We start from the raw sequence: 27,480 nt of genomic DNA, 5'->3' as shown, positions 1-27,480 counted from the left end.
ATGAATTATTTGTTGCAATTTAAAACGATTTTGACTAGGCTATTATTTGGATGTTGAATATTTGAAACAAATTTTCTTGGGCCTAGCCTATAAATGAACGCCAATGAATCATGAAAGTAATAGCCTATCTCAAGTTTTTTTTGCACATCATCCTCTCTAACACACAAGTGGTAAGAAGTGCACTGGCTTTCTGAAATAATCATCTTCTGAATAATATCACGTAACGTTTAGCCATCATCTCACTTCCCTTCACTGATCAGAGTCGCTATGCTCTCTATGCTGCGGCCACAGTGGGTTTCCATGGCAACGCCTGTGAACTACAGAGATTAAACAGTCCGCTCAGTTGTGGCTTGTGAAAAACTCATGATTTTAACTGTAAAACACATTAAAGCATAAATAATTGATTTAATATTCATTTCTTTGGTAAATGACCATGGTATAAGCGGGTTAATGCCCGACGAGGTGTCCATTATCAGGAATTAATGGACTTCGCAGTTCACGCCTCCTCGTTGTCCATTAATTCCTGATAATGGACACCTCGTCGGGCATTAACCCTTACATAAAACTCTCCACAGTATGAACAGTGGTTACATAAGTGTAAAAACCAGCCAGAGCTCAGCCCTGAGCAGAGTGACTGTCCGGTATTGACCAATCAACGGACTGCAGTGTTCACAGCTCCACCTTTTAGTACCAGATCTGTGTGCTAGGTACCCCAACAGAAGGGTGACCAAAAATAGGAACGGTATGGAATGGTTCCATCGGTACCATCCACAACTTTTCACAGTGGAAAAGAAAAAAAAAAGCGTACCGAACCAAACTGTACCATACCGTACTGCTCGGTGGAAACGGGGCTTAAATGTTTGCCAACATTGTGGAAAAGATCCCTACAGAGATAGACCTTTTTGTTAGAGAGTAAAATCCTCTTTGTTTAACCTGAAACAGTTGCCACTGTCAGTTGCTCCCAAATACACCAGATTCCATTTAAATAAACAGTAATTTTAGCATATATAGAGCCAGCATTATTTCCATAGAAACCGAATGATAGTTTTGCATCTAACTGGGTGAATTAAAGGTTTATTTTAACCAAACTTGAATTGGTGATCGCTAGAGAAGTGAAAAGATGAACTGAGGTGTTTTTTGTGAATCAGGCAGTGGTATGGTTACAGCAGCCCTCTGTAGTTTCAACAGACCGCTCCATCACTGTATGGTGAGTGATTTTTGCCTGCACAGTCAAGTATGAGTTGAAAAAAACATGGATTCAGATATGACCTTTCACACAGCAGTCGCATGGGCAGTGATTGGATTTATGTCAGGTTTAGGACCGCATATGACAATGTCCCAAATCTGATTGGAAAAAAATTGATTTCTGTGTCCACACTACTCTGCAAATTATATCCGTGGCACATGAGGAAACGTGTAGTAGGAATGTAGCCTTAGATAGGGTCCAGGTAGAAAAATACTGAAGTTTCCTTTTAATGAAACACTGTGTTTTAATTGCTGAGTTCATCCAAAATTGACCCAGACATCAAACTTAAAGCGATTTAAGGTGCAGATTGCAAAAATCAGTTTTCTCACCTGCCTGAAATGCATCTTGGGAGTCAGACTGAACTTCTTTCCTGAAGTTTTTATCCACACAAGCTTTGAGTTTCATGGGTTTCATGTCTGAAATCTGAGATTCGGGTGGCAACTGAAAGGCCTGGAACCAGGCTACCTACAAAAACAGACTTACTTACACATTTGAGACATAGATGATCAAATAATCTCACCTCAAGGTCCATTTAGTAGCTCTTCTGTAGCTTTTGATCATATCACTTCTCATCCATTGGCGTCAAAGTTAATGGATTTTCTTTTGGAAGTCAAAGTTGACTTTTTTTAACTCAACTTTTAAGCTCACGTGGATATAAAGTCCTTAAAGTGCTCAAACATTTTTAATTTCAACATCTACAGTTCTCACATTTTTATCCTTCGAGGAATCAAGAATCAGAATCCCTCCTTTGAAGTTTAATTTTTTTTTTTTTTTTTTTTTTTTATAAGTTACAAGGTTATCAGATTTTGGTGTTTTAATATCTCTTGTGTGAAGATAATAGTCTGGATGGAATTGGTTTAAGAATCTGGTGCATTCTGACCTGCCTGAAAGTACAAATATGCAGAGACAAACTTTTCTTGTCTGAATATGTATGTAATGTAAGATTGCATGGAAGTTAATGGTGAAAAACACTGCAGGCAACCAGTCAAGTGGAAAAAAAATCCTTGTTGCATAACATATTGTTACATAAAGTTTGAGGGGAGGAGGTTTATTGATTCTGCTCCTGTGAATCTTTCAGGGTGTCAAAAGAGAAGAAAAATAATCTCTGTTCACGTATCAAATTATGAAAATGGGGCAGATTCCATCATTATTCAGCTTGTAAACTCCTACGAGCTGGCTGTTTTTAAAAAAAAAAAAAAAAAAAAAAATTATCAGAGACCAATATTGCGAGTCTCCGAGGAGAAAGTGAACAACAACCACCAAACTGTAGCTGGAGGATGTTCACAGCGCCGTGTTCTCTGGACCCGACGCTGAGCAGCAGCTTCAGCACTTCTGTTTTTTACATTGTGCCTGCAGGAAGCCTCGCTCCTTTGCTCTCTCATCCTTTTATTAATTAACAGAGCTTGATATGGTATATGAAAACAGACTGACAGAGTGATGGAACAGAGTGCCAGTGGCAGAGAGCGAGGACTGATCAAGTTTTCCTCCTTCTTTTTTTTCTTTTTTAATTCTCCCTCTGTTCTCTCCTCTTCACAATGCATTCACTGATTATGAATAATGCACAAGACTGAGTTTTTTAATATTCAGACATTTCAGGGCAAGTTATTAACAGAATCAGTTTTTGACAAGAGCGGAACTTAATTAAAAATGTGTTTATTATATGTGGGGGGAAAAATCACAACAGAGGCTGCCGTGGCTGGCTTTGAAATGTAAATCTTCACAGAGGCGCCCGTTATGGAACCAGATGAGTACTTCTCTGGCTGCAACTCAACAAACTGTTTTTGTTTTTCTTTTCCCTTTCTTTTTTTTAAATTTGTTTTTTTTTGAGTGGCCCAGTTTATCCCTTTTGCATAACCAAGACTTCTTAATAGCCCAGGGGGGGGGCTCTTCCTTGTTAATGTTATTGTTTTATAAGTTTATGTCCCCAAAGTTCAAATTTGTTAGTTAATGTTCGGATGATAAATGGAGAGCCAGGTTAATTTTCTCTGTGTTTCATGTCCTGACCTTTGAACCATGAATACAGTCTGATCTTTTTGGTTTTTTGACAACAACCGTTCCCATCATCATGTATCTGTCATATAATCAAGACTTTTAAGTTTGTTTTTTGTCAGTAGAGGCACACTGAATTTAATTTTCCAGTTTAATAATTTCACCAGTCAAATGTTTTGAGTGGAAACAGTCTCTAAATGACAGTGACTATTTGCTAAAGTAGCGAAACGAGGTAGATAAGGCAAATGTGGCAGCCACAGCTTAAACTTTAAAATCACACCATTTGACCCAGTCTGCCCCTCTGTGTCCCCGTTCTCTCTGTCAGATGTGGCTAAAGCCTATCAAACGCCAGGACATCCCCCAGAGGATGTGCTACATGGCGCCTGTCTACAAGACCAGCGAGCGGCGTGGCACCCTGTCCACCACAGGCCACTCCACAAATTATGTCATCGCCATGACGCTCAACTCCAATGTGCCCGCTGAGCACTGGATCAGACGAGGGGTAGCACTGCTCTGCCAGCTCAGCTCCTAGTCTGTTTGTCTCACACTGACATGTCATTAAAAACCAATGGAAAGAAAACACGCAGTCTCTGTTTTATACTGTACATAAAAATCTAAATGAATACAACAGTGACAGGAAGTAACAATTAGGTAACAATGACGACTGGAGTACTGTTATGAAACAGTAGTACTGGCACTGCTTGTGTCTTTACTGTCTTCACAGAGAATGGACTACTATGGATTACAAGCAGTAGTGTCAAAGGTCACTGGGCTTCTTGCATTTCCAGTTACCCTAAAGGAATACTTCACCCACAAGATGATCATTTTATATACATTAATTGTTTTTCTTACATGACTCCATGGTGAACGGAGAATCCAAAAACAGAGAAAATTCTTGATGGATTGGAATAAGGGGGGCCACATTTCACAATAGCAAAACTGTGTCAAAACATTTGTTAACAGGGTTTCCATGGTAATAGAAAACCTTTAAAGTCTGGGAATTCCACAACCTATAATTCTTGACAGTTTTGTAAAAGTCAGAGTTTTGTTGTGTGTAATTAAACTGTTACAGTAATCCTTTGTTGACAATCTTTCACATAATGTAACATAACAGCAAATTTATTTACCGTAGCAGTTGATGTAATGTAGCTGTAATATGTGTTGATACATGACGTTTGTTAACCATCATGTACCTTTCCTTATTGTAGGCTTGCAAGCTGGAATTACATTAGAACACAGTTTGAATCTGATGTTCAAATGATGCCCGTCAAGTGTGGTGAGAACAATGATGTAGGATGGTGGGGTTTAACATGTTTCCATTCAAAAACGCTGCTGCTTTTTTAAGATGGGCATCTTTGGGCGTTGACATGGGCATCTTTGGGCGTTCATCTGTCACTCTGAGCACCAATCTGCACTTTGATTTTAACTTCTCTAAAGGTAGAGTGTGATAGTTTGAAGGTATGGAGCATGTTATTTATCTTACTATATAATGATGAAAACTCTGTCTGTCAGTGGGTGTGTGTGTCTGTGTGTCTGTTCCATGTTTTTCTCCTCACTGACTTGGTCAATCCATGTGAAATTTGGCACAGTGGTAGAGGGTCATGGGAGGATGCCAATGAAGCAATATTACATCAATTGGCCAAAGGGGGGCGCTATAGCAACCGACTGAAATGTCAAACTTTGAATGGGCATATCTCATGCCCCGTATGTAGTAGAGACATGACACTTTGCACAGAGATGCCTCTCCTCATGAGGAACAAATCTGCCTCAAGAACCCATAACTTCCGGTTATATAGATTTTACGCCATTTTGAATTTTTTGAAAAACACTTAAAGTCAATCTCTTCCTAGGAAATTTGACCAATCTGCATGAAACTCGGTGAACATAATCTAGGGACCAATATCTAAAGTTCCCTCTTGGCAAAAGTTGGAAAACTTACTAAAACTGAGCTTCTATAAGGCAATGAATATTGCGGAGGGTGTGGCTCATCACATAAAGGTGTATAACATCTCAAGGGTTTCAGCGATCACCATGCAACTTTGTAGGCATATGACCACACATAATCTGAGGGGACCCCCTCCATTATTGACCTGATCAAACAAAATAGGGGTGCTAGAGAGCTGATTTCTTATCTAGGCCTAACCGCCATATCGATTTTTACTAAACATGGTAGATATGTAGAACAGGATGCCTCAAGGTGACTGGAGAAATTTAACTGTAATTGGCAACTGGGTGGTGCTATAACAACAGAAAAATGCTAAATGGCTAAAATGTGACCGAACGCTGTGGCCCCCCCTGTGGACCAATGTTAGGGGTTTTTTTTTCTAAGTTTTGGTATGACTAAGTCATGGTATGCTATGCTGTACATAATCATGGAAACTGTCAGTGTGTCATTCTGTCAGTCAGTCATTCTGTCTGTCCCACATTTTTCAAAAACTCTGTCTGAATACATTGCTCTTCTTAATGGGTTCAGTTGACTATTTAATCTGCAATTTCCTATGACCTGTATCCCAAACACACACCATGTGAAACTGTACATGGGCAACTGTGCACTCAATGGGTATGGACTAGTATTATGTTATTTTTTTAAATTAACCAGAGAGCCAACTGAAATGTCCGCTGTCACTCCTCCACTGCAGGAGCTCTACTGCTCCGTGTCCACTGACCTCCTATAATCATGATAATAACATAATAAGTAACATTGGAGTTAACAGCTCTGTTCATGTTGCATGTTGTGACTGGTCATGGAAATTCAAGTGTTTTAAATAGTAAGATTTTATCAAAATGCATGTGTTTGTGAATTTATGAGCATACGACTGGATTAATGAGACTTGGAATTACACTGCAAGAGTTGTGTGAGAGTTTGTAAATGGATGTTTTGATATAGTTTTGCGATTGTTAAACATGGGCTCCTTTTTCTCAGATTCATGAAGAATTTGAGAAAAAGGAGGATTTTGGATTTTTCGTTTCCTGTGTAGGCATGCCAGAAAAACAAAGTTTTACAAACACAAATTTAACGTAACACAGGGAAGGTAATTGACAGACAAATAGTCATTTTGTGGGTGAAGTATTTAAGTGTTGTGATGATTCAGGTGAGCGTAGATTACCTGTAAGTATATGTTAGCTAGTACTTAGAATGTGAGCAATGGTATATGAGGACACAACGGTAATGTGGCCAAACATTACAGCAGCCATTACTGATAATTGATTTCACTGTGTTGTACTTTGTTTAAGCTCGACTGCTGATGGTAGAAATACATCCACAGCACCATGGTACTACAGTAACTCAGCTGCACCTCATACATTTGTTTGGTTTCTAAATGTATACATCGTCCCTTGAGCCTCCACGCTTATTTAAGAATCAGCTTTGCTAAACCCGCTGATCTGAAGACGCAAACTGAAGTAGGAGACGAACAGAAAGCGGAGCAGCGAGAGGCAGAATAATGTTACTGATAGATGTGTTACGCTGTTGTGGTCTTGCAGCCGCACACAAGTCGTCTCTGTAACATTATGCCACAACCATCAGAGATCTTTTCAGAGTTTATTTTCCTTTCGTAATGGGGAGAATGCACAGACAGGCAAACAGCAAGGATGTCACACTTTGCATTTTATATCCAGATTACTGAACAAACATACAGACAACAAAGCAAAAATGAGAACAATCATGGACCTTCATTTTACAGACAATTCTTTGCCCAATAAACAGTGAAGACGTGTGTTCTTTGGGGCGCAGTGTCCAAAGTGTAATTGACTCGTATCTCACACTTGACAGTACAGATTAGATTGTATTTATACATGTTTCAGAAAAAAGACCCCTAATCTTTTTAAATACAAAAAACTCAACCAAAATGAATATTGTAGGAAACTGAATGAATGCCAAGTAAAATGATTATTTTAAAGACATCAAATTATGAACTGTATTTGATGTTAAAACAAAATGAAATACATTCGGGTCTCATTGAACATAAGATGAAGTCTTAAAATGCCTGTAAAAAGATAGAAGTAATGCAGTTTCACTGCGCCCCAAAGAATCCCTCATGATCTTCACACACATTTAATTTAAAAAGTAACAAAGGTTGTCAATAGTTTAACTTTGCAGTACAAAGAATGAAAAAAACAAATGTACACTCAACAGTGTCTGTACCGTTTCACTCATGCTTCATGCATGATTCAGTCAGGTCAATAACACGAGTTCAATGTGACTGACGATGATTTACAGCCAGCTGAGACGTGCATGATGGATGTCACACAGTGACAGGATAAATGAAGCCACACACATTTATCTGTGTGCTCCAGCAGCTGAAGCTAGGCTAGCTATCTTAGCGTGTGAGCTGCAGGACAGCCAATGGAATGTAGGGGGGCAGAGGGGGGAGGGGCAGTGTCAAGCACCAGCCACTGAGAATCCCCAATGGGGCCAGTTTTGGCACAGTCAGCAGAGTGACAACAATGTGCACCCTCAGGAACATACACTGGGAATGTTTGTCAAAGTATAAAAAATAATAATAATCTTTGTCTTTGTGGTTTGATAACTCGAGTTAAACATGGATTACAAGTGCAGGGAATGCTGTCACACAGTATATTGTTCTGCTGTGGTACAAGAGCACAGCCTTCTACTAGGTCTGTCTCAGATGATCAGGAGGTTTCCTTGACAGAAGTACCTTTAAAACTATTAGCAGCAACAAAAGTTAGCTTTTAGCTGCTCCGCTACTGATACTATAAAGACCTCATATATTTACAGTACATCAAAAAAAATCTGCGTTTGTGTGACATCTCGACCTCCTACTGTAATTAAATGTCCGTTACAGGGCAGTCCAGCTGGACAAAGCACCTTTTAGGAACTCAAAGAGGCACCCTAAATAAATCTAGTAAACTACAACACTTTGATGAAGACAAGAACAGCTAGTCTTTCTCTGAATTCACATTTTGAAGCTGCTGATTCTTACAAAGAAATCTAGTATATAAAGGCCTAATAAGGATATGTCTCCTCTGGCTACAGATTGTCAAACCCTTAAAAAGAAAATTGGTCAGACATTTGTGACATCTAGTATCTAAACAAAAACATTAAAGTCTTAAATGCTTATTTGTAAAGGCTTTGGCAGCTGTGTTAGCTCTGAACTACAAAGATTTAATAATCCCAAAGATCAAATTAGACAATAAAACACAACTCTGACGTAATTAATGGAGGAAGCACGAAAACAACACTGAGCCATTTAGACTCTCCCACGCAAAGTCGGGGAACACTTTTCTGTTTTGACACCGCAGTTTATAGCTGTCAACACATTTTGGAGGTGAAGCCACGTGAGCTAAGGGTTTATTCCAGATGTAATAGCTAGCTAAACTGAGCATCACTGCTGTGGTGCTGCTCCAGTGGCCAGGGCTTGGCACAGAGAGACACGAGATGTTTGATACACAGCGTGATGACATCAGAGGTTGATGATGGATGGCGGGTGGAAAACACACCACAGATGTACGAGGCATGGATGATGGGACACAGCACAGAGCGGAGAGGAGACGGGGAGGCGTAGGGGGGTGTATGACGACAACACACTAACAACAGGTGATGATGCATAGGCGGTGAGCTGCTGGGCCGTGGCAGCTGCCTCTCTGCAGGAAATGCGCCTCCTGTGCCGCCTTACCGTCTACAGCTCTTTTTTAGATGGAGGTTACTGGTTCAGAGCAGAGGAGGTGCTCTCTGGTCGGTGTGCGGCCTCGCTCTTCTTTCTCTCTCTCTTTTTTTTTTTGTTTCACAGGGAGCAGACAGATTGGAGCTGACAGAGGAGAGGTAATGGAGGAGCAGAGTGTAAACATCACTGGCAGAGTCATGAGATATGCATTAAGCTACCGTTGCATGTTTGGAATGGAGGCACTGGCCATGAACGAGACCCACACTGCATGCAAGACGGGGCCGTTACATTGCAAACAAAGCATGTTAAGGCCAAGAAGAACAATATTGATACATCCAACTCTCCCCTCCTTCGCTTCCCAGCACCCCCCCCCAACCCCTCTCCACGACTAAAAGCCAAAATCGAAAACGATGCGGTCTTCAAAGATGGCGATGAGCAGCATGATGCCGAACCCGGTCAGCATGCCCAGGTTCTGCAGGATAAAGTGTCCCAGCTGGCAGCGCTTGTGGTCCTCACTGTCCCCGTGAAGCATTTCTGGCAGCTATGAAAGACACAAAGTAAGCAGTTGGGATCAGAAACTGACTTCCTGGAATTAGCATTGCAGATCAGGAGGCAAGCGAGGAGTGGACTGACTGCCCATGCGGGAGAGGAGACAGCAAAAGTTAAGCTGATGTTGTTGTGGGGGGCTGACAATTATCACTCTGGGGCTGTCGAGTGCAGAGTGCCAACTTACCATATCCACCAGAGCCACATAGAGGAACATGCCAGCCGTGATGGCGAAGATCCAGCTGGTGACATTGTGTGTGTACTGGCCCACGGCTGTGCCAATCAGCATGCCAACGTAGGCCATGAGGGCGGACAGCACATTGTAGACAATGGCCTGCTTCACAGACATCCCTGCTTTCAGCAGCACGGCGAAGTCACCTGTCAGCCAGGAGAGACACACACTCATTTAAACACCATTAAAGCAATTCCCATGCACCCATCTCATATTCTGACACACATATCCCAGCAACTAACGCTCAGGTCTTCCAACTTCGGCGCCGTGAATGATTCCGATTCGTTTATAAGTTGTTTATGAAAGGTAAAAGTAATAGTAACAGCAATGTGTCCAATTTCTGTTTACACTTTGCAAAGTGTGGTGCACTTTGCTGCATGTAAACCCCTCGGTGTATAGCTCGGCGCTTGTCATGCTGTGTTTTGTTTTTACTCTCTCAGTCTACTCTGAATGAGTTCACCTCATCACCGAAGGCAAAGTGAACTACCTCCGTACATCTGCCGCCGCTATCTGACTTCAAGCAGGTGGAAAACAGACCAGGAGCGGCTGCTTTCTAAGAAATATGTCTTTAACTCCCTTCTGATGCACTTATGATTACACATGCACGCCGTAGCCTCTCTACCCTCTTCAATCATTGCCGGGCCAAATGCGGGAAGAGGCCCAAGTCTCAGCGGAAACGCCCTGGATTTGGAGAGAGAGATGAATACTGAGAAGGGGGTGGCCTACATTTCCTGCACTGTGTAACAAGCGGCCTCTTTTCCTTGCTAATTACTTCAATGAATATATTACCACTCTGCTCTCATCCATCAATCAAACCCAGAGAAAAGGGGGGGAGAAGTTAAAAAGAGACAGTCTGCACACACCTCACTTCAATGGCCCTCTTTTTTTTTCCCCCTCTTCAACTGCCGTTTCCTGCCTTCATGGTTCCAACGCGTCCGACAGTCAGACACGCCTGCCGCCACCTCATCTACCGCAATTAACACACCCATCACTGCCAATTAGCTTCACTCTGGGTGGTTAAAGAACCCTCATAATCATCATCTTTGCCATCCAGCTGCCAGGCAGGGGACGGCTTTTGTGTTCAGGAGGAGCTGAGAGGTGCACTTGTCAAACTGCTGGGTTTGTCTGACAAGCAGCCCTATGGGGGCGAAAGCATGACAGCAAAGTGCTCCTGAAGAGCGGGCGCCGAATCAACAGGAAATGTGAAATAACTCCGGGAGAGACTGATCTCGAAAATCTTCACGTGCAGCTTGAGACAGGACTTGTGCGGCAGTCAACCATCTGGAAGCTCGAGTATGACTGTGTCAAAATAGAGACAAAATGTTGGACCAGAATCAAAGCACTTAGCCATCTTATTCTTTATTATACTGAAGCCTCACAGAGGCAGCCAATGACTGCAGCATTTTTTAGCACTTAAAGGGATAGTTCAGATCATTTGAAGTGGGCTTGTATGAGGTACTTATCCATAGTCAGTGTTTTGCCTGCAGTAGATGTCAGTCGACACGCTCCTTAGTTTGGAGAAGCAGGCTGGGGCACCTCTCGAGAAGCTAAGTAATGCACTGCTGTGGATGGGCCGGCAACAAAATGTATTTTAGCCATCTAAAAGAATCAGTTTAAGTGTGTGCTATATTTAGAGTACTTTCACTGCTTTACCTTGCTGTCAGACAGCAATTTCCAACGGGGAACTATAGCCATTATGTTGCTCTCTACATAGCCAGACTCCATTGAGAAAAACAGTAATTTAATATTGCTGAACACAGGAGCGCTGCTGGTCTACTGCTGCCTTGATCTTTTAGTTAGTTTGTATTATTGTGCGACTTTGGCATTTAAAGTGGAAAGTTCAGATTCAACAAAGTCACACAATTAGTGAAAAATGAACTAACTGATTGAGGCAGCAGTAGACCAGCAGCTCCCATGTCCAGCAAGCTAAAAATACTGTTTTTGTCAATGGAGTCTGGTGGTTTTGATGAGAGCATAGATAGGAACTAGAGCAGTTCATGGTTTCCCTGGTGAAAAGGGCTGCCTGCAGGAAGGTAAAGCTGTCAAAATATTCTAAATATAGCGTACACTTAAAATGATATTGATTTTTTTAGGTGGCTAAAATACATTTAGCTGCTGCCCTCGTCCACTGCAGTACATTGCTTAGCTTCAGCGGTGATGCTCCTGCCTGCTTCTCTAAGCTCCTAACATCTACAGTAGGTAATACACTGACTATAAACAAGTGCCCACTTTGAAAGATCTGAACTAACCCTTTAAAACAGCTAAACACTGAGTGTTTCATCGGCCTCCATCATATAGATGCTTTTGACAGAGGCAGATTTTTCTCTTCGTTACCTTAAACACAACAATAACAGTAAGACAGGATGCCGCGAGTCAACACAAGGGGGAGCAGGCAGACAAACGTAGGCCATTATTCACTACTTCATACTCTTGCCGTAATTGACACTGCTCTATTCATCAAGCTCACAAACGAGGCATGGAAACTGCACTACGACAAGACACATCATTAGTACTGATCTGCTGTGGATGGCCCCATTGTCTGTCTTTTTCACCCCGCTCTCGCCACCTCTTCCTCACACTATAAACAAACAGGCGGAAGAGAGCACTGTGGAGTAAAACGGAAAAAAAAACCACTGCTCGCAACAAAAATGTTCATTGTTGCTGAGTCAAACTGAATCAAATGGGTCCTTGGAGAGAACAGATTTGAATGCAAATGAACGCACCGGCAGCTGTACCGTCTTTGAGCCTGACTGTATTGAACAATGTGTGCCAGGCACGGTACATCATCTTCACTGACAGACACGTTGACGAGCCATTTCGCCGCTGTCAGACAAAAAGCCATTAATCGGGGAAAAAAGGGGCATTTTTTTCCGGAGTGAGGAAAAGAGTGATGATTATTGACACCGCTGGGTTTTTAACAAGTTCCAAGGGACCGAGGGTCGTGAGACTCCCTCGGATTAAAGTTTCAGTCCAACTGAGAGAAAGAGCTGTTTTGCATGAGGCAGTGATTTAGACACTGGTTATCATTATGTGAGCTAACTGCAAGGCCTTCACAATACAGCTTTGTTATACTTGTTGAATAGATGAAGTGTGCAGCGTCTAGTGTGTAATGAGAAAATGACTTGTTTTGTTTAGTTTCTTTTCTGTTTTTTGACACTTTCTTTTGTTGCGCTCCACTTACCAAGTTCATGAGGTAATTCATGGCAGAAAACAGCCACTGATGTACTGATGCCTCCTGTCAGGTTTGCACTGAACGCTGCGCCTGTAAAGACAAGTTGAAGAAATCTTAGGAAGGAGAAATACGTTTGTTCGCTATCGTACTGAAATATTAATACCACTCTCATGTCATGTCATAGACTGCATTTAAGAAGTGGGGGCAGCCTCCAGGTCTGCGTTCTTTCTAATGGCCAGCAGGGGGCAAATCACTGGTCATATAAAGAAGTCTGATTGTATAGAAATCAATGAGAAAAGGACCCTACTTCTCACCCTACCCTACCCTACCTCAATAAATATTTACCTAATGAGTTTATGGTCTCAATCGCCAGTTTCAAGTCTTCTTCAATATAGCATGACGCTGACTTTGTAAATTATGGTCCCCCTTTAGAGTAAAATAGACCATAAGGCAGGATATGCTTTAGGACGTGGCTACCTTGTGATTGACAGCTCACATATAGGCATAGCAAGGTGTATCCATGCCAACTTCACCCTCTCATAAAAACATTTCTGACTCCCAAAAAATCCAAGATAGTGATGGCCAAAATGCCGAACTCCAAGCTTCAAAATGGTAGCCCACAAACCAACAGGTGACGTCATGGTGACTTCACCCATTTCATTTACCACTTCATTAATGGACCCCAGGAGGGCCACTGGACTAGCTGATACTCAGGCGTTAGCCAATGGGGATCCTTATAAACTAAACTAAACTAAACTAAAGTTATTTATACAGGCTATGGTTTGTTCATTTAAAGTGAAGCTAGATCCAGTATTCAGTTAACACAATGGCTGGAGACATGGGAAAACAGTTAGCCTAAGCCACACACAATGACTTCCTGGGGTATCTTTGTCATTTTGTGAGGTCTATATATAGTTTACCCAAGACCCCAGGAACAACGCTGGGCTCTGAAGTCCATTTTACATAGTGGCAAAAAATGGAATTACAACTTCCAGGGCCATCTTGTAACGCCATTGGGCCCTAAAAGACTTTTTCCCTTAGACCTACACTGTGAAAAAGATGTCTGTACATCAGTGGATACATTTTTTTTGAGCGTCACAACCCCCGCAAAATGACCTGTTTCACTGTTGGGATTTGATCCATTCAGTCAGTTAGCATCTAGCAGAGCTACATGATTAAATCATTTTATCCCCATTCAAGTTAGCGGAGGGCTAAACCTGAAGTTAGCTGCTCGGCTGCTGCAAGTCTCTGGCGTGCTTGCGCTATGAGCCTCACAGAAGATCTGGGAAATTTCCAGGAAATCAAACTTTTTCGGCTACATGCGCCACAGAGCAACTATAATAGGAATAAATGGGGCCCTGCCTCCCATGCTGCATCCAGTTGTCTTTATACATCCATAAGATTACTACATAAACTCTTAACACAGTAGTTTCTTAGGGATAACAAAGTGAGGCTGAAAGCTTTGGAAGAATTCCAGTAAGTGACCTTGAGCTGAGAACTTTTGTCAAACTTATCTTAAGTGGACGCAGTGCTGATAAAATACCAGAACCTCCTACTAACCTATAGCCAGGCCGTCACTGAAGTTATGCATGCCATCGCCCATTATGACCATCCAGGCAATGCTGGCTATACCAGCATCCTTCATCTCCTGGTCTGAGTGGCAGTTCCCACCGTGGGAGTGGCCGTGGCCGTGTGAATGTCCGTGCCTCTTGGCCTTGCGTCCGTTCTCCTTGGTGGGTGACAGGGGGTCTTGTAGGGGGTTTGTTGGCGCCAGCGGCGTCTTGTTGGTGGGAGAGTCAGGCGTCTGGAGCTCTGTGAGCTGTGTGTCATTGTGACCATTGTCGCAGGAGATGGCGGTGTTGTCGGGGTCTGGAGGATGGAGGAGATGTTACAGTGACAGCTGAGGCTAATAAAGTGCTGTAAAGACTGCATGACTGAACACTCCTTACCCTCACTGAGCGGCTTCAGGTGCAGCCACTCCGCATCTGAGCGCCGATTTAACTTGTGATCTGACAACTTCCTGCCAATCTTGCCCTCCTCACTCGTCTTCTTCATGCCCTGTGAGCAGACAAAATTTGATGTTTTATCCACAGAAATTCAATACCTGTCTGTATCAACAAGAACCAAACTCAGGGAAGCACAGCAGACAAAAGCAGCTGCTTGTGAGAATAAAGTGTCCTGATCACAGTCTTGCAACAGCAAGATTCAGCCTACTCCATCATCCACAGCTGGGTCATGTTCATCTTACCCCGTGGTCTTTGTAGTGCTTAAACATGCCGATACAGTGTTCGATGATGAAGAGGAGGTAGATGCCGGCCAGTGCTGTTAGGCCCTTCCATACTCCATCAAAGGCTGTTACCAGATCAGTGCTGTGACTCTTCTCAGATGCGCTGTGGTCGTGCTGCCCTTGAGACTGCAAACAGGAAGAGAAACAGAGGACGACTGAGAGAAGGATGGGAGCGAGGGAGGAGGATCACACATTCATCAGTACATAGATTTCATTTCCAGGAGTCACACAAATCGAATCCCTGATGCCTCTTACTGCTGAGACAAAGAACAGAATAAGTAGTGTGGGTGAAACGGAAGATGGTTGATGAGCACTGAAAAACACTGTGTGACTGTCATGGCGCATGATCGACTTGGTGCGTTAGACGTGTACTGACAATTGGTCAGAGGAAGAGGAAGTTGATGGTTTCAGTATTGCTAAGTGCTAAATACCTGGAACAAGGTCAGCAGTCAACAGCATGACTCCCAAATGAAAAGTGTGACACTTCCGTAGAAAATATGGATGTTTAGTTATCACACTTTGCCATATTGCTATTTACATTACAGTTTTATACGAATCATTAGACCCATAGGTCAGGTTTAGACCACTTTAAAGGGGACCTATAATGTTCTTCCGTATTTTGTGTCTTATGCTGCCGTCACACTATGAGCGATACAGCAACAGGCCACAAGTCATTTTCAATGAAAGCCGATGACATGAAGCTTCAAACTGACGCCCAACACTTGTCACTGCGGACTGGCAGGACGCGCAAAGTGCTCCAACGATGCGGTGAAGCATCAACCAATCACATGTTTTTGTTTCTAGCAGTGGTATTGTTCTATTTAGCTTACTTAGCTGATGCTAGCTATGCTATGCTAGCATGTGATATTAAAATGGGGCTTTGACAAAATACAAACTAAAGATAACGTTAGGTCGAGATGCTTGGTGACAAGTAGCAGACGCACACAAGCCTGTCACGACATAACTACTTCAATGAGCGTTTGAGCAGCTCTTCAACGTCAGCTCTGTGATAATGTAGCTGGTCACACTGCTGCATTGTCACTCACTGTGTGAACATAACATTAAACAGTATTTAGTGTTACAATGACAATGAAGGTTGATCATATTTAATGCGGCCAAAGTTTCACAAAATGTGGTTAATGCACGCAGAAGTGATGTCAGCTTACAGATGTGCTAAACAGAGCTCGCTTAGACAGAGGGTGAATACAGGTGTTCCAGCACAGACAGTACAAGGAAAATTAAGTGTTTCAAACATTAAAGCATGTAAACATGTTACAGTAGAAACCTTAAACACAAGTATGAACCTAAAAATGAGCATAATAGGTCCCCTTCAAGACAATTTTTTAAGGGTTTTATACATGCCATCCCTGATTTCTGTCATACATTCAGTCCTCCCAAATGTATTGATATCATCCATTAGTGTGGGTGGAGAAGACAAAAGCACATTTCATGCTGTAAAGACTCAGTGGCTGCTCTACAAAAGGTCTCCACTGTTTGTCCGTCTGTGGTGTACTCACGTGGGGCAGCAGATGAAGGAGAGCGTCTCCACTGAGCGTGCCCACTGCCAGTGCCACCAGGAAGGTGAGCAGGAACTTGAAGCAGGATTGTTTGAGGATGGGTACGAGAACAACACCCAGCAGAGACAGCAGGCTGATGATGGTGATGGATACAAACCCCCACAGCCACACCCACACTGGAGAGAGACACAGACAGGGAGAGGGATGAAAGACAAGTATTATTTACTCTCTAGAAAGGGTCAGGAGCCCGGTGCTTGTTAGCCGCATCCAGTGTTTTGTAGATATAGTCTGACTCTTCAACTGTGAAGGGCCATAAAAAGAAGATAACTTCAAATTTCAACACAACACAGGACTGTCAGGATTTCAGCCGGCTCACTTCGTCTTTTAGAGGAAAGACGCTAACAGCCACAGCTTTACCATCACTCGGCTGCTGGCTGAAGGTATTTTGTTCACATGTGAAGAAAGCTATCCTCTAGACGTTTTCAATCCATGTGTCCTTGTGATGACACATGACGCCTAAAGCAAGAAACGTGAAGTGACATTTCAGCAGAATCCTACCAGCCTCATTTTTCATTCGAGGCCGCAGACATAAGACGTGAAGCAGAAGCGGAGAAAAAGTCAGAAAGGTACACTATCATTTAAACTGTCAGTCCACCTGTCAGCGCAGGACACGTTTCAAAACAAGACCGAGTGGGAGAAACTTCACAATCCTTTCGTCACACAGGACGAAATGTTTAATGTCGTATGAAATTCAATGTCACACCAAAGCTGGTGGTGTGTTCGCTAAAATGATGCTGGCTGCCTCACTGCTGACATTCAGCTATAGGACATCTACTGACTAGAACACAGTGTGCATGTAATGCACATCTTACAGGCAATTGACTCCAGAGAGGCATCTCAGGAGGATGTCATAACAAACTGTAAATATAGAACTGAAATGAAATGTATTTGCTCTGTTTGTCAAGGTCAAAGGGTTTGACACCGATAAAGTATTTGACCACTACTTAACACTGAATATGTTTTCTCCCCACTGCTGGACTGAGGGAGCTTAATTCATCTAAACAAAAGAACCAAAGCTGCCATCCAGCCAGAGGGAAGAAATGACTAATAACAGTAAAAATCACACTGGCAGTCACACTTCCTCTCCTCATCTAATCGGCCCCAGGTGGTGTCGCTTGTGAGGAGATGATCTGAAACATGTCTTATGTCTGACAGAGTGGTCTTTAGAGAGACTGGATCAAGCTGTTACTGTCCCATTACCCAGCTGTAGGATTAAAAAACATTACAAAAAAAAAAAAGTCTCTCTCCTGCCAGCGGTCTCTCCACTCTGAAAACAGGAGGCTGGAGTTCCTCCTGGGGGAAATATTTTAACTGAAGAGGAAGGCCCCGATGCTTAAGTGCTGATTACAGCCACTTGTCATTAGCTTTGGGGAAGCTAGTCAAATCCTGACTCTCATTGCCGCTTTCCATGTGGCGTCTGAAGCCAAAAATCTGAGGCATTTGGCGTTTTGATGATGGTGTTCATCGCTCAAAAGTCTCCTGTAACTTTCAGTTGGGTGGAGATCTGGAGACTGTGGAGGCCAGGCTCAGATTTTTCAGTGAGCCCATGTGTCCTGTATGGAAACACCTACAGTAGTTTTGTCTCCACTTATTTATTCAGTTTTTTCCTTTGTCATTTTGTCACCTGTGTATGTGTTTATTTACTTGCTAGTGGCACTTTCAAGTTTTCTTCCCAGAGTCCCAGAGAGACCCCTTGACTATGCAGTAAAGTCAGTGTACAAGCCACAACTCATCACTGTACACAATCAGGACTCTCTGTACTTTGAATTTAAGGTACAATATTTTAACACGGATGACAGCTTTCTCACGCCCGCTTTCTTGCACCTCCCCACCAGCATGTTAATGCAACACACATTTGTTTTGACAAGAAGCAAATATACAAAATATGCCATTTAAAGCGTTCTTAATATGCACAAAGCACTTAAATGAGATATCCAAGCTGGGTTTGTATTTTTGTAGATTATATTTGCAGCACTGTCTGAGATTCATTTAGGTTGGGTGATATCTCTTTGTATTTTAAAGCAAATGCATTTGTGATCTTTACTGTTTCTTTACAAATCATCATGTACGTTTGTTATTATCGCCTTGTGCATTTATTTCGGGCACTACTGCTACAGTACTTTTTTAATAATGTATGTACACAGGATGTTTTGTGCTTTTCTGAGTACAAGGCCGTCTGTACTGGAATAATTACTGCTCATAATATTCCCTTCTTTGCCTTTATATTATATTTTAATAATATCTGTACACAATGTGTGATTTATGGCCGGTGTCTCAGCTCGTCTGTGAGCGTGCGCTGGTTCACTCACAGGTTAGTTTGGCCTTAGATATACAGAGGCCTTAATCGAGCATCCTCTCCCTGCCTGTGAGAAGGTCTTTTTCTCTCTGCTCTCACAGATAAATTAGGAGACTCTGTCTATGGCTAAGGGAGGAAGATAGATAAGACTGCCAGGTGCCCATGTATAAATACTGTATTGTTGGAACAAAGGATCTGCTTTTATGTTATTCTTTAAGTTATTTAATTGAAGGAAATTCCACAACACAGGCACTGTACATAATAAAAAGAACCCCATAGTGAGGCATTACTGAAGTGGAATTTATGCTTATGCGTCAGCTCTGTGCGTAGCCTACGCCATTGTGAGCATTTATACTTGTGCAATTACACCTCCAAAACACTAGTTGGTGGTAAGGTTTCTGTGAAGTGCTGTAAAGTTAAGTTGATTCAAAACACACCCAAAACACACAGTAAACATGGCTTACTAGTGATAATGTCAAACACAAGTACACAATTTGGCTTCACCAGAACTCGCAGCATTTCTAGACAAAGCATTTGTCTTTTATCCTCACAAATTCAACATGCTAATGTTTTTAGCACAAGCCTATGGCATTGTATATTGTATATTGTATATTGTATAAATTAGCCTAGCAGCCAGTGGACTTTTCCTCTTCTCATATGAAGCCAGGGAAAACATTTAACAAAGTTAACGTAACAAAATTCAGTTCCATTACAGCTCAGAAGGTTCACTGACAAAACAACTGTCTTGTACTAACCATGTTTTCCTAACAAATACAACATGCTAAGATTATTAGCACAAGCCTATGGCGTTTTACATCGAATAAATTAGCCTAGCAAATAGCAGAGATTTCGTGAAGCCAGAGTGAATCACACAAGATTTAAAAAAAATGCTATTTATTAAATAAAGCACAATAAAGCATAAATTTATTTTTATGCTTTATTGTCTTCACAATTTATTGTGCCTTATCTGTGAAATAAAAGTAAATAAAAGCTTTGTCTCCACTGAGGGAAATTGTTTCAGCTTACAAAAATAGCCAGGAGGTCTGTGTCGCTGCGACATATAGTTACATTTCTGGCGTCAGGCTACAGCGTATGGTGCGTATGCTGTCAATTCGACGCAGAAGTATAAATCCCGCTTAACACTGAGTAAAATGTGGATGCAGGATCTGTGTCTACAGATTCTCCATACATATTAAGATATCTGTTTATAGAGGTTAGACAGAAGGTTAATAGAAAGGTTAAATATCTTAGACCACATACTAATAACAATAACGTGACAGTATTTTATATGACAAGCATTAATTAAATGTGAAAGCATCATAAGCTGATACAGCTAGTTTTCCATAAGAGCAAAGCCATGCTTTACAAGTAGTGCAGTGGACCACACCCATCACTCTCTGCTGCAGCTACATTAGAAAGTACCAGTTAATCCACTGTGAGTGTTGTAGTGACAATGTCATCATTCGGAAGGACAAACTGAACAGGCTGAATTCATTTCCTCATCATGAGTGAAAATGTCTTTAATAACCCTCACCTCCTCGTTCTGTTGTTGCCACCATTTTCAATGTGCCTTACAAAAGTAAAAGGTGCTACAGCTGACTGCTTTCTTATTTGTCGCATCAAGCGGAACTTCGTGTAACCCTGAGAGGCAACTGTACATCAGCCAGACAGCACATCACTGCGGGTCCTTCACACACACACAGCTCATCTACTTCTCTATCTCATTACCTGTATGCCGTTGTGGTTTTGTGCGTGTGTGTGTGTGTGTGTGTGTGTGTGTGTGGAGACGTGGAGGTGTACAAGAGGGTTGCGGCAGGGGCGACAGAAGGCAGCGATAAGGGAACACAAGATAGGAAAAGGAGACCGACCAGTCTGTGTCTTCTCCAATTACGCATCTCCTGTGAGCCACGGCTCAGAAAAAAAATGGCCCAGGGTGTCGCTTAGGCTCTCCTAATTGGCACAGCGCAAAAAGAGAGGGGAGTGGGGGACCAGAGAGAAACCAACTGCAAAATTTTCCAAGCTCCCCCACGGATGCTGGCAGGAGGTAAACGAGAGGTAGCTTCGCACCATGTGGTGATGCCTATGGTTGACTCTTTGTGCACAATCGCAGACAATCTAGCCGCTCTTGTTTTCCACTAATGAGGAGCCATTCCTGCCCTTTTGACTCGTTCGCGCTGTGCACCTTGTCGTCATTACCATTTTTATGACTGTTTTCATTGGTGGCACACTGCTGCCTCAGGCACATGTGATACAGGTATCAGCAGAGGGGAGTGTGTGTTTAATAATTAAAGATTTAAGAGGGCGTACAGTTAGGGAATTCCTCCAATCTCATGGTTGAACCTAAGTGCCTGCTGCTTTGACAGTGTTATTCCATCCTAAAAACTTTTGCAGCTTTTTCTTTTGTCATAAAAACGGCACTTTCTACCTCTAATTAAAAATAAATCAGGTTGTGCTGAACATCTCATGACCCCAAACTTTCTGTGTTGTTTACAGTGACAGCTCCCAAACTCCTCGCCTACTTTGCATAAATGAAAACTACAATCCAATTATACTGCAGGCATAATACAGCACATGAGAACAAATGTACCAGGCGTAAATGCAGCATGGTTAAACTGATTATCCTACAGAGATCACTATGCATTTTCATTCTAGGTGGCCATGTGTTATCTGTTCCGAGAGATTTACATGTGGACTCATAAATGCACAGTACCAGAAAACATACGAAAGCAGCAGCCTTTTCTATGGTCTGCTATTTTTGTGTGTGGGAACTGTGATGACTGGTCCTGGTTTGATTTGTGGCCAGCTTTTATGGCTTTATGACCTTTATTTCACAACCTGTAACTCATTAACTTTAAAAAACTGTGATTTTATAATTTGCATTCTCATAAACGGAGAAACACTGCGAGGTCCCAGAGCAGGGTTTAACTCTGACCTTCATTCTTTATAGCTGATCTTTCAGCCTCTTTTGGACTTTTTCAGAGTTCATGCACATGATAAGCCCACTCCTTTGCGGCCCACTCCTTTGCGACAAAAATTACTTATTAACAAGGGAACGCACTGTCGTAGACACAAAGCACCCGACACAAAAAGTGCAGCAATTAAGTGAGTGAATGATCCTGATTCAGAGTTGAGTTAAAAGCCGGCTGTGATATGGCAAATTCCACCCATTCATTCAAACATTAACTTTCTCCCAGTTAATATGACACAAGACACACATGCCAGGCTGATTTTTCTACAGCGCTCTTAATACATTTACTGCCTATCAACTCCTGCTGATGGCCATTACTTATGCATATGCTCACTGGGACTTGTGATTGACTGAAAGAATTAATCAATTCATCATTATGCTAAATACTTGCAGCGTCCACAATCACATCTAAAAATAGCCGACATTTCTTTTCCACTCATTATGTGGTTGATAGTAGCACAATCACTCTTCTTAAAAATGTGGCTAAGGGGTTATTCTCAGTGCTAGCTGTCTGAACTGAGAGTCATGTCAGTGTTTTTCCACACCGTTCACGCCTACATCTGCAAGCGGATGCATTTACCTGCAGTTTATCTGACAGGGCAAACTAGAAATCTAGGTTTCTGACGTATCAGTTACCAGTCTGAGTGCAAGACCAGATGAGAAAATGAGCGGGTAAGTGCAAAAGTTAGCATCTGTGGTCCCTCTGTGTCTATCAGTGTGCCCATGAGTAAGTCATTGAGTCACAGGCTGCTCCTGTTGAGCTACAAAGTGGGCACGAAGGAACACCGCTTACATTTAGCAGTTTCTAGAAGTGTACAAATATGAATAAGAAGCACGACTTCATGAAAAGAAACGCCTGTGGGTTTTGAGTATAACTGGTTAAGGTTAAACAAAGGTGATTGTGCTGAGATAAGTCTGTGGTAGTGTGGTTTCATACTGGCAAAGTATTATCGAGATTAAAGAGCTCAGTTAACAACAAACAGGAAAAACACCTCTTTTATTCTGAGACCGTGCCACAGTTTTGTGTGACTGTAAAACTCGACCTAATTCTTTCACCGATGTTTCTCCAAGCCCACCATCTTACATTCAAAGACATTAGACATTATGCTTTATTCATCTGTAAATAAAAGTTACTCGAGCGTTGGTGTTGTAGAAATACAAGAAGCTTGAGATGAGTCAGCAGCAGCCTACTCATAGGTCTGTGAGCTGTGCTCTTAAACTTGCACAGACTTTTTAATATCTTGTCTTTTTAATGTCAGTGTTATAAGTTATGATCTGGTGAGTGTTCACTGCTGCTCTGGAGAGCAGAAAATTAGAGGAAAAAAAACCTGCCCTATCTCTGTACTGAAAATGAGAAAAGATGGAGCAAACAATGGTCGGGATACTCAGGAGATTATGGTTATAATTCCTGATATGACTTGATTATTTCAATAAACGTTCTATTATGCAGGTCTGCCACTCTTCCCAGAGAGAGCAGCTCCAGGTTATACATCCTGATAGCATCGCATTTTAAACCCAGTGGTTTATAGTGATGTCCCTGTGGTTTCCTGCTTACGAAGATAGCTGCTCTCTCTGGCCGATGGCACCAGATAAAGACAGTAACTTACCGCTGACTTTTTTTAAAACTTTCATAGACCAAATTTCTATCACTGTTACATTAGTTGTCCTGTAAACTAAACCATTATTTAAACAGAATAGAATTTCATTCAATGTTTATTTTATTTTTATTCGTCCACCTTCTGGCTTTTGTTTTCTGAGGTAAAGTCACTGTCTGAGGTACGCTCACAGTCGTGATGATATCACTGGATTATTGGGTTCCGACTACAAAACAACAATCTACTAAACAAATAAACTGTGATTAAGCACTGATGGGTTTGACAGTACTGTCTGTTACTTGATCCACTGTGCAAATAAAGTTCATTGTGACTCTGTTTGGCCAAAATATCAGTGATAAGATTACAGTTTTCCAAGACTAGTGATAACTATGCATTACATTTTTGTTGCTTTGCTGTGCAGTGAGCTATTGATGTTTAAAATCCATATGAAGGGTAAAAAAAATCTCCTGAACAGCAGAATGTTATTCAGCAGTGTCAGAGCTCTCCAGTCTAAACTTATGGCTGCCCAGTTACATATTTTTCACTACAGTGGAAAGCACTTTAAGCAATCACGTCTATGCCGGTCAAATTGATCACTAATAGTGAATGATTATTACAGCCATATTTGTATATTTATTACATGGCTGTTTACTGAACTGGTTTTAAAATGCAGCTGAATATGCATGGGGATACATTTTCTGTTTCCATCACTAGCAGCCAAGACTTGTTTCTTGATGTCTGAGTGCACTGCAGAAGGTAGCCTATCATCCTGTGCATGCATCCTGTTGGCTCGTTTTTGGCAGTTTGTCATAAGCTGCAAGGAGACTATGTTTTTCATTGAGAGGAAATAACTCTTTTTTCCATCATGATTTCAATGTGCCTCGGGTAGCCAGCTGGAAGCAGACAGGTTACGACGAGGCAAAGTAAAAAAATTTTTAAAAAAATAGAATTATCGTAGTTTAAAAAATGTTTTCAATGTGTTGTCATGTATGAAAAGCCCTAAGATGAACACTGTAAGCAGACTACTTGATTACTGTAAATAAATTATATAAAACATTTGTATAGGAATGCTTCTGTCCCAAGCTTTTTGATCCATATAAGCAGTTGATGACTGTCACCAAGATGCACAAACATCACAGGAAAATGGTGTCACTGAAGGAGAGTGTTGTGATGTTTGCGTGCTCTTAATGCAATTTCATTTCCCTTTCATGCAGAACAATGGTTTGGTGAAGAGCTGCAGGCTCTTGATGCAGCTTGGACAAACCTCTAACATCCATAATGAGATTAAACCCTTCCCCATGTCCCTCATATCCTTCAAAACCCAAGTGGGGTCTCAAGTACATTGGACGGCACTCTCAGCAGTGTTGAGTTCACACCATCTGAAATTAGTTTGTTTATTTCTGCATTACAAGTCTTTTCAATTAAAATGGAGTGGATCAATAAGACGCTCGGCACTTACTGGAACTGGCTTGCTCCAAGGCTTCCTGCTCCACGTCCATCTGGTGGTAATGGCGGATGCAGACGCGACTGTCTATCTGGTAGAGCAGGGCAGGACACAGGTAGGTGAACTGGCTGGGGGAGATGAGTGAATCGGGACTCAGGCCATAGTAGGTGAGGAGCTGAGTCAGGTTCAAACACTGGAAGGAGAAGGGGATAGTAACAGTGTAAGGGAAAGAAACAACTGGCTTTATTAAAACTTAAGTAATTAAAGTTATCAAGACAATAACATAAAAACTAACAGGTAAAACTCACCTCTAAACTTGAAACGTGGCTGTAAAAGCAAAGTATTCGGGCGAATGCATAACTGTTTGAACAATACTGACATTTGAACACTGGAGAGGAGAAGCAGACTGTGCTATAGAAATGGGCTGAAAACTTTCAGTGGTAGTTCCAATACGACAGCTTTTTAAAGGGCTAATTTCTATGAAACCCAACCCATTGAGACCTTTACAGGCAGAATCAAGAAAGAGTAACTTTTTAATTCCACAATTCAGTTTGTACACAAACTTCCGAGCCTTGGAACCAGATGAATCTGGGAGCTCATGTTTTTTTGTTTGTTTGTTTTTTTGCTCTGGCAGATGCATCTGGTCCCCCTCTCGTTCAGACAGATTTCCAGGCGACTGGCCTTGGTTGGGCTAATCACAACAGTTTACTAAATATAGGACACACTTTACTCAAAATACGTGACAACAACCAAGATGGCTGCAGCTGATGTGGAACTTTCTGTCGAAGAACTATTTTTAAATTCTAAAGGCAAAAACGGCAACACTCCTTCACACAAATACTGATGCACCATCACAGATCGTCCCTGCACACTGTAGTCACATTCACATTTGACTGTGATCAGCGCTATGTCACGTTTCATTTCTCTGATTTGTTAAGGTCTCTCCAATTGCACTTCTTGCCACTTGCCACTTCTATGAATCTGTTCATATTTGAAACACAAGCTCTTGATATAGAGCTTCTCGCTTGCCAAAGCTAATATCAGTCAGTGAGTTCAAACATGTCTTACCTCTTCATGCTGGTGAGCCGATCCTTCTGGGTGGCCAGACAAGGCGGGGATTGGCAACGTGGGGTTGGCAGGCTCTCCTGGTGCTTCTCTCTTATCTTTATGAGAATGGCTGTGACCATGACCGTGATCATGGTCATGACTGTGTTCAGATTGATGGTCATGGCTATCAGAAGCAAGACTTTTGTTTCGCCCTCCCTGTCCTCTGCTCCTGCCTGGCTTTCTCGGCTTCTTGGGCCGACTTTCTGTGTTGGCAGGAGAGGACTGCGGCACTTGAGGGACCTGGGACGGCTCCGACTGGGTAGAGGGCTGCTGTTCCTGGCCGAGTGGAGGAATGTCTGTGCCTGGCTGCACTTCGGGGACATGATTGTGGTCATGGTCACTGTGGTCGTGATCGCTGTGGTCATGATCACCATGAGGCTGAGAGGACAGGTCCTTGTTAGAGTTCACCTGTGCCTGCTCATGTTTGTGCTCTTTGTCATGTGCGTGATCATGGGAATGGGCATGATCATGTGTGTCCTGCACATGCCCACCAGAATGTTTATGGTCACTACCCTCTGCTTTGGTGTGATCATGATTATGTTCTGCATCATGCCCATGATCGTGGTCATGATCGTGGTCATGACTGTGGTCATGATCATGGTCATGTCCTGTAGGTGCACCAGCAGCTGGACTGGCAGCAGTGGTGTGCTGGGTGCATCTTGTCGGAACTTGCTCTGTGTGTGGATGGTGGGTGCCAGGCTTGTGGTGTGGATGACCATGCCCGTGACCGTGACCTGCACCACGGCCCTCACTGGTGGATGAGTGTGAATGAAGCCCCTCCTTCAAATCCACCAAGTCGAGGTGAGCTACATGGTCATGGCCAAGCTCCTCGTGATCTAGATCTACCACCTTCACCTCACCCAGACCCAAACTAACCAGCAGACTCTGAAATCCCTGGAAATCTAGCTGGTCTTTTTGGCCGTAGCGTCTGAAGAGCTGCTGGATGTAGAAGCGCTGCTCCTCTTCTAGAGCGTGCCCTTGAGGATTGTTGGACTCTGGGGACAAAGTGGCTCCTTTCACGTACAGAGCCTCGGAAATCTGCAGGTCGCTGTGGACGTGGTTGTGGTCAGCATGGTGATGTCCGCCATGCTGATGGTCATGTCCTTCTCCATGGCAGTGGTTGCACTGATGGAATAGGAAGGTGAGCACACACAGGAAACAAAACTTGGTGTGCACGTGGACTCGCATTTTCCCCTTACTTCTGGTCCCCTGCCGACACAGGAAAGTAACAGTATAAGTAACAGCTTAAACAACAAGGTAGACTGTTTTACTGGTGAGTTCATGTTCCTATATAGTGCTCCTCTAAATGAGAATTTCACACCTATTTCACAAATGAAAGGTTTTTGTAGGAATGGGTTTTTTTTGGGCTCTATCAAATGGTTTCATGTCCGTAGTGT

At 42.4% G+C, this 27,480-nt stretch overlaps 2 protein-coding genes across 5 annotated transcripts in view; one reads left to right on the top strand and one right to left on the bottom strand.

Moving 5' to 3' along the window:
- dnah7 (dynein, axonemal, heavy chain 7) overlaps positions 1-3,876 on the top strand; it is a 94,031-nt gene extending 90,155 nt beyond the window's left edge. The window contains exon 66 of the mRNA XM_033612856.2: positions 3,561-3,876. Within this exon, the coding sequence (XP_033468747.2) occupies positions 3,561-3,767 (207 nt within the window). The 3' untranslated portion in view covers positions 3,768-3,876. The remainder of the gene's footprint in view (positions 1-3,560) is intronic.
- A 2,887-nt stretch (positions 3,877-6,763) lies between these two features.
- The window catches only part of slc39a10 (solute carrier family 39 member 10), a 40,801-nt gene continuing 20,084 nt past the window's right edge, over positions 6,764-27,480 (bottom strand). For all 4 annotated transcript variants that reach the window (XM_033617979.2, XM_033617982.2, XM_078174360.1 and 1 more), the window contains 9 exons: positions 26,045-27,292; positions 24,992-25,169; positions 16,614-16,789; positions 15,058-15,222; positions 14,759-14,867; positions 14,370-14,678; positions 12,819-12,899; positions 9,593-9,783; positions 6,764-9,400 (listed from right to left, as the gene is read on the bottom strand). In XM_033617979.2, coding sequence (XP_033473870.1) covers positions 9,248-9,400; positions 9,593-9,783; positions 12,819-12,899; positions 14,370-14,678; positions 14,759-14,867; positions 15,058-15,222; positions 16,614-16,789; positions 24,992-25,169; positions 26,045-27,271 — 2,589 coding nt within the window. In that variant the 5' untranslated portion in view covers positions 27,272-27,292 and the 3' untranslated portion in view covers positions 6,764-9,247. The remainder of the gene's footprint in view (positions 9,401-9,592; positions 9,784-12,818; positions 12,900-14,369; positions 14,679-14,758; positions 14,868-15,057; positions 15,223-16,613; positions 16,790-24,991; positions 25,170-26,044; positions 27,293-27,480) is intronic.

Source organism: Epinephelus lanceolatus, chromosome 14, assembly GCF_041903045.1.
Source record: "Epinephelus lanceolatus isolate andai-2023 chromosome 14, ASM4190304v1, whole genome shotgun sequence".
Classification (NCBI taxonomy): Eukaryota; Metazoa; Chordata; class Actinopteri; order Perciformes; family Serranidae; genus Epinephelus; species Epinephelus lanceolatus.
The sequence above is the reverse complement of the archived record's forward strand: the minus strand, read 5'-3'. Positions and strand labels throughout refer to the sequence as shown.